Source organism: Sander lucioperca, chromosome 19 (genome assembly GCF_008315115.2).
Source record: "Sander lucioperca isolate FBNREF2018 chromosome 19, SLUC_FBN_1.2, whole genome shotgun sequence".
In the NCBI taxonomy this organism is placed as follows: Eukaryota; Metazoa; Chordata; class Actinopteri; order Perciformes; family Percidae; genus Sander; species Sander lucioperca.
Genome location: NC_050191.1, coordinates 13,935,169 through 13,942,668, shown reverse-complemented (window position 1 = coordinate 13,942,668; position 7,500 = coordinate 13,935,169). Strand labels below are relative to the sequence as shown.

The 7,500-nt window shown below is 41.3% G+C and overlaps 2 protein-coding genes across 2 annotated transcripts in view; one reads left to right on the top strand and one right to left on the bottom strand.

Moving 5' to 3' along the window:
- Positions 1-4,279, top strand: part of LOC116063105 (nuclear factor 7, brain-like) — a 61,661-nt gene extending 57,382 nt beyond the window's left edge. Inside the window, exon 2 of the mRNA XM_031317967.2 lies at positions 1,889-4,279. Within this exon, the coding sequence (XP_031173827.2) occupies positions 2,112-3,539 (1,428 nt within the window). The 5' untranslated portion in view covers positions 1,889-2,111 and the 3' untranslated portion in view covers positions 3,540-4,279. The remainder of the gene's footprint in view (positions 1-1,888) is intronic.
- Positions 1-7,500, bottom strand: part of LOC116063107 (WD repeat-containing protein 88-like) — an 83,129-nt gene that overhangs the window by 68,129 nt on the left and 7,500 nt on the right. The window contains exon 7 of the mRNA XM_035995186.1: positions 6,789-6,973. Coding sequence (XP_035851079.1) covers positions 6,789-6,973 — 185 coding nt within the window. The remainder of the gene's footprint in view (positions 1-6,788; positions 6,974-7,500) is intronic.

Genomic DNA, 7,500 nt, shown 5'->3' with positions numbered 1-7,500 from the left:
CTCAAGTACTCAGTAACTGTTGAGTAACGTCTGATTTATTTTTTAACACAAGCATTCAGTCAGACGGACAAAAATACAAAATAAATATCTTTAGGCAAATTATAGTTCATACAATCAATAAAATAAATTAAAATTAATTAATTAATTACAAAATAGCTTAAATGAAAATAATCCAGGTAAATTAAAGTACTAGAAAAATAAAATCAATAAAATAATAATAAATAAAAAATAAATAAGCACAAATAACACAAATTTCCAAACCTTTATATTTTTTTACCAGGCTCTGGAGGCAGAACTAGAACAAGGTAATGGAGCTGCTGTTTGGTACTTGTACTAAGGTAAACATGCTTGTACTAAGGTAGACATGCTTGTACTAAGGTAAACATGCTTGTACTAAGGTAAACATGCTTGTACTAAGGTAAACATGCTTGTACTAAGGTAGACATGCTTGTACTAAGGTAAACATGCTTGTACTAAGGTAAACATGCTTGTACTAAGGTAAACATGCTTTCATTATGAGGCCAGAGGTGTTCCTCCTCATCTGCGTCTGCATCGCCGACGGTTGTTTCTGACATTTTTGTTTGGCTACGACTGTAAAGCTAACCCGTCCCGCCGCTGAGATTGAGAATGGTCACGTGACGAGACTGCACAACTACGTTTGATTGGTGAGACACAGTCACGTGGTCGAGCCTTTAGCGGAAGTCTCTCTCTCTGTCAAAATAAAACATTAAAATGAGGCGTACGCGGGGGGGTAAAAACAATGACGCGTAGAATACCAAAGAGGTAAAAAGAAAAGTAACGAGCTCATTGTAGCCTAATGTAGCGGAGTAAGAGTACAGTTTCTTCTTCACAAATCTACTCAAGTAAAAGTAAAAAGTATAGTGATTAAAAACTACTCCTAGAAGTATATTTCTTTCAAAAACTTACTCAAGTAAATGTAACGGAGTAAATGTAACTCGTTACTACCCACATCTGGCTGTAATAGATGGGGCTTATTCTCATATTATTTTTGTTACTGAGCAATAATATGTTACATTTATGTTAATTATTACAGAGAAATGAATGTAATTCTTAGTATTGTTTCTTGTATGCTGGTGGCTATAACATTTAGTTTTTGGTAAATAATGTTCATAGTAAGTCAGATGTTTATTAATGTGCATTATTATTTGCTTATATTTCAGAACCACATCTTCACATGTAACGTCAAATACTACTTCATAGTTAACTTCATGTTGGAGTTGTTAATAAATCTTCCTGGATCTCAGAGTCAGACATCTCTGGTCCAAGTTCTTACTGGACCCCCTACAGCGGGCCGGTGTTTCAGCAGACAGTTTTCAACAGTTTTTACAAGCCTGTTGCCTATATTTTTGTAATATAATAACCACTGTTACACTTTTTGAAACTATTTCAGCTTGTGTAGTCCTATCAGTGCTTTCTAAACATATCGAACACACTTTTAAAAATACCGCAATAATACTGAAAACTGTGATCATTTTGGTCACTATAACTGTGAGGTTAAATTTTCATACCGTTACATCCCTACCTGTGTGTGTGTGTGTGTGTGTGTGTGTGTGTGTGTGTGTGTGTGTGTGTGTGTGTGTGTGTGTGTGTGTGTGTGTGTAAGTTTGTGTGTATCTGTGCGTGTGTTTCGGAGTGTGTGTGTGTGTCTGTGTGTGTGTGTGTGTGTGTGTATGTGTGTCCCCTGTAATCTCTGATTTTATACACAGCTGCTATGATTTGCTGTAAAGAGCTGTATATAAACACAATATTGTATAAACAGATCTTAGTCTCGTGTACCATCAATAATGATAGTTTAACATTGTGTTTTATTTCTAGATATTGATCAGATTATCATCTTAAACTGAACTACACCTTTCACTTCCTGCAGCTACATCAACTAATGTTGAATCATCCTGCTATTAATAATTCACCTGGTGACAGGTGAGTGATAAGGACAGTAGATTTTGACATTGCTGAACGGAGCTGAGACGCCATTACAGGGTGTGAGATCTCTGCTGGAAAACACACGACGGGAAGATCTGAAGCAGTCAAGAGAAGGGACAGTAACTCGGTGAGTCTTGTTTTTGAGAGACATTTAGATACAAAGACAGATGGCTGAGAACACTGATCTTTTTGAAAGTTACCTGAACTGCCATGTGTGTTCAGAGACTTTCAGAGATCCTGTGTCTCTGAGCTGCAACCACAGCTTCTGTTCAAGCTGCCTGCACACATTCTGGGAACTAGCTAACAACAAAAACTGTCCCATTTGTAAAAGAAAATCCTCAAAAGAGAATATTTTGGTGAACTTTGCACTGAAGGAACTGGCTGACAACTTTGCTGGGAGACAGAAATCAGGATCATCTGAGACAGAAAAAGGAGAGAAGAAGGTGGAGGTGGTGTGTAGTAAACACCAAGAAGAGCCTAAATTGTTCTGTAAGGATGAAGATAGAGTTGTGTGTCCTGTCTGTGAGTTTTCTCTCCACCACGGTCACACGGTGGTTCCTGTAGAACAAGCAGTCAGAGATCTGAAGGAGCAGCTGAAATCTGACTTACAGTCTCTGCAGGACAAGAGAGACAAACACAGACGAGTGGAGGAAACATACGATGAAATAACTCAACACTCCAAGAAGCAGCTGCTGTCTACAGAGAGTCAGATCAGAGCCGAGTTCAACAAGCTGCACCAGTTCCTGAAAGAGGAAGAGGAGTCCAGACTGGCAGCTCTGAGGGAGGAAGAGCAGCAGAGGGGGAAGACTGTCAGCAGAGAGATGAAGAGGATTCAGGAGCAGATCTCCTCTCTGTCAGACAGCATCTCTGCTGTGGAAGCAGACCTGCAGAAAGACACCGTGCCGTTCCTCAGCAGTTATAAAGCCTCTCAGAGCAGAGCCAGAGTCCAGTGCTCGCTGTCAGATCCACAGCTGCTCTCAGGAGCACTGACAGATGTGGCCAAACATCTGGGCAACCTGTCCTTCAGAGTCTGGGAGAAGATGAAGGACAACGTCCACTTCTGTCCCGTCATTCTGGACCCAAACACTGCACACCCCTGTCTCTGTCTGTCTGATGATCTGACCAGTGTGAGCCAGGGAGACACAAACCAGAAGCTTCCAGACAATCCAGAGAGACACAGCAGGTATCCCTCTGTTCTGGGCTCTGAGGGTTTCAGCTCAGGGAAACACAGCTGGGAGGTGGAGGTGGGAGATCATCCTGTCTGGAGGGTGGGTTTAGCCAAAGAGTCAGCTGACAGGAAGGGAGAAAGCTATGCTTCACCAAAATATGGAATCTGGTGTTTATTACATCACAGTGGTAAATACATTGATGGATCTGGTAATACTCTCACAGTGAAGAAGAGTCTCCAGAGGATCAGAGTCCAGCTGGACTATGAGGGGGGGGAGGTGTCCTTCTACAACTCTGAAGACAAGACTCACATCTACACTCTCAGAGACACTTTCACTGAGAAACTCTTCCCTTGGTTCGATATCGGACCTGCTGGTGATGCTAAAACTGTAGAAATCAAAATCTGTCCAGCTGAGATTTCTCTGTGAGGTTCAGATGGGCTGATGATGATGTCATTTATACATATGTTTATTTGGTTTATTGTCTATTTTGTTGAACGATCTGGAATATTGTAGTTGCTGTGTCTGTGTGTGTGTGTGTGTGTGTGTGTGTGTGTGTGTGTGTGTGCGTGTGTGTGTGTGTGTGTCTGTGTGTGTCTGTGTGTGTGTGTGTGTGTGTGTGTGTGTGTGTGTGTGTGTGTGTGTGTGTGTGTGTGTGTGTTTCTGTGTTGTCGTTTTTGGGTGGTGATGATGGATGGGGGGGGAGTGTTCATTATGTGTTTCTGATTTATTTTGATATTGTTTACCTAATAAACTGTCAGCATTCCCAGAATGCATCACTCTTAAAGTGAATGATCCTAAATGTTTGGGAGGGGGCCCAGAGGAGACTCTTAAATGACAGAAAGGGGAGAGAGTGGAGAGAACATTTGAAATGTGCATTTACTTCCTTTATTTGAACTTGTCTCTCAATCCTCATATGTTGTATTTTACTGGCTTTAATAGGATTTATTTTGATCAACAACAGTTTGGTTTTGACTTAGTATTGTTATGTATTTGTAGCTCTGATTAGCATAACTGTTGTTGCTCCTATTAGTAATATCACTGTTATGTGTGTTCTCTCTTTTACAGCTAACTTCTCTTTTGTAAAATAAGAAACATGAAGACGAGATAAAGAGTCTGATGGATGTTTGAAAGTGTTTCAATAAAAAGAGAATTAGAATTTTAAAAAATTATGCAGACTTTCGTTTTTTTGTTTTCAATCTGGACCCTATTTTCCTATGTTTGTGTGTCTGAGTGTCTGATGGAACAACAATCTCTGAAACTGCTCCAGTATTAAGAACCAACTGTAATGTAACCCTACAGGACTAATGTTCACCGTCAGTCAGCGTCCACTAAAGGTTCTGTTGTTGCTGCTGACAGACTCAGATTATTATTCTAAGTGTCTGACAACATTATGGGATGGATCCCTACAGAGATAGACCTTTTAGTTAAAGAGTAAGATCCTTTTAGTTTAACATGAAACAGCCCCGAAATCACCATCACCAAACTCCACCAGACTCCATGTAAATAATCAGGACTTTTAGGGCAGTGTTTCCCACACATAGACTAATTTGTGGCGGTGCGCCATACAATCAACACCAGCCGCCACATGTTGAGTTTCGTTATTGCGTTACGCTATTTAAAACACGCAGCGTATTCGTTCAGCTGCATTTCCTTTCCCTGCTCTCCTCCGTCTCTCTGTCACACACACACAGATACTCGCACGCACGCACACACGCACGCACACACACACACACACACACACACACACACACACAGATACTCGCACGCACACATGCACGCACACACACACACACAGACACACAAACAGACACACACAAACACAGCCCCATCAAAATGAGAGAAAGATGGCTGGCGAAATTCACTAGTTCACAAAAGGTCGGTATCTCGTGAACACCTTTACACAATCACACATTACAAAGTGCTATAAAAATATTTTATATTCTGAATACAATGTTGTCAGTGTGTTAATGTTGAGTCCCGACCCGACTCTTAGCAAACAAGTGATTGTGCCTCCTTTAGAAAGTTAACTAGTCGCAAGTTTGCGGTAAAATGCAGTTGGGTTGTCGAGGTCAAAACACAATATGTAGCAGCTGTGAATCAAATAAACTTATTATAAACAATGTTATGTCATTTTTTACTCTGACACTGAATGTTTGATGCTTCAATCCAGATGAGTATTGAAAAGTGTTTTTCACGACTGAAAAAGTCCCGTGTTGAGGATGAGGACCAGCCTGAACCGGAGGTATCAGTCTGAAACAGAGCTCAACAGTCCCACCAGTGGATTAGTTATGGTATTAATCTGTTTACAATATTTTTAGGCTTCAACCAGTGAAAGACAGACTCAGGGAGAGAAGTAGGAGAGGAGGACAGCATCCAACAGCGTGTCCTCCTCAGTTTTTGATACTTGATTGTTACGAAAATAAGTATTTCTGTCGACTTTGAATAAAGTGTGTTTTACGATGCTAAAATGACTGTTTATTTACAGGGAGTCTGGTGGGTTTAGCAAACACAGTTTGCGGGTGTTTCTATGTTTAACACTAGAACGGCCATGACGGTCATTTTGACCGTTTTGAAATGTATATGTGTAATAACTTTGCTGAATAAAAAAATACAATCCTGCTGCTGCCTGACTTTTCCTAAAAGAGTCTGTATTTTAATTTAAAATTGTTTTTATATACATTACACAAAAGGCAAAGAAAATACAATCACTTTTACCTATTTCGGCCATACACGGTCATATTGACCGCTCGGATTTTCGCGGTATTTGTTTTTAATTTTTCGCGCGGTTGAAGATGCATCTTGGTTGCTTAGTAACTACCATAGTCTTTGTCAGAGCAACGTAACTAGCGGTCTCGAGTAACAAGTGTGGGCATCACCGATGGGCCGAAGGCAAAGCCAGAGTCGGTAACGTAGGCTACTACGGTGTGGAGGCACTCTGTTCTGAATCAGAAGGCAAACACCGGGCGCTCGCTCTGTGAAAGGCGCCGTACACGTAGATGGCCGGTGGCTGTTTACATGTTCACATAACTTTATACATCCTCGAACTGGCTGGAATCATTGCACACATCCTCTCCAAGGAGTGCACCAGCAGTAAAATTGTCCGGAGGGAGTTTATGCAGCAACTGGCAGAGAGCTGAGAGCGGAGTTTATGGAGGAAAAAAGGGCCGCGGCTCACGGTCCGAGCAGCGCTGCGCACCGCAGCAGACGCCAAAACAGAGGCAGTGCCAGGTTAGGTTATAGCTAAATGTTCAAATAAGATACTTATAATTGTTATTTGGCTGTTATGAGTTAAGTTGAATGAATTTCCACACCGTATTTTTCGGGATATGAATGTATGAAATAATTACGGTTTACTATGCCATGATATAAATAATTGAAACACGTATTACTACTCAAATGTATAATTAAACTCGTAAAAATGTACATTTCGGTGTTATTACGTTTTTCTAAAGATATCCTAACACAATACATAATACAATATGCAATTAGGTATTTATCATGAGAGATTATAGAGTTTGGAATCTGGTGGTCAAAACTGCTCACGGCAGTTCTAGTAGTTATGGAATTCCGGCACTTCTAGTGTTAAAGGATCTTACTCTTTCTAAGTGTCTGACAACATTATGACAGACGTTGGAGAGAGCTTTTTAAACCTCTCTAAGACCTCCGAGGACTTACCGTCGGCAGAGAAGCTGCAGGAACTCACGCTGCCTTCGTGGCCTCTCTGCAGCGCCGTCCCGCCCTGAGACCGGAACCCTCCGGCCTGCAGGTCCCACAGCTTTAAACTCTTATCCCACGACGCCGTGCACAGGAAGTACCCGCTGGTGGAGAAGCAGCAGTCAGAGACCACGTTGCCGTGGTTACTGGGGGACAGAAAGAGACAAAACAACACAGGAAGACACAATTAAAAACTGTGAGTGGTTGTTTGAGTTCTAAGGGCATTTTCTCCAAATTTACAAATCTTAACTTCTCAGTTTAAGGGTATTTGCATCATACGAGTGTTAGTCGACTAAGGATCCTGCACACTGGTGGCGTGGGTTAGGGTTACGTAGGGCTGCGTGGCGTGAGCGTGGCGTTTCTGTTGCGTGGCAGCTGCGTGGCGTTTTCTATGTCTTTCAGAAAGGTGTCTGACGCGGCGCTGCTGCTGCTAGTCTTGTCTGGACACACGGATCTTTCTCATAAACATAAACATAAATATATTCTGATCTGATTACAGCAAAGACAACGTCGGCAGGATTGACGGCTAAATAGGCTCCAGAATATTTCCTTCTGGATTGACAGGTGCAATATTTAAAAAATCGATTATTTATTTATTATTGTTTTTTAAATGACATTTATATCTTTATTTTATTTATATTTATTTGCCTGGAAACGCTTCCAACACGCTGGC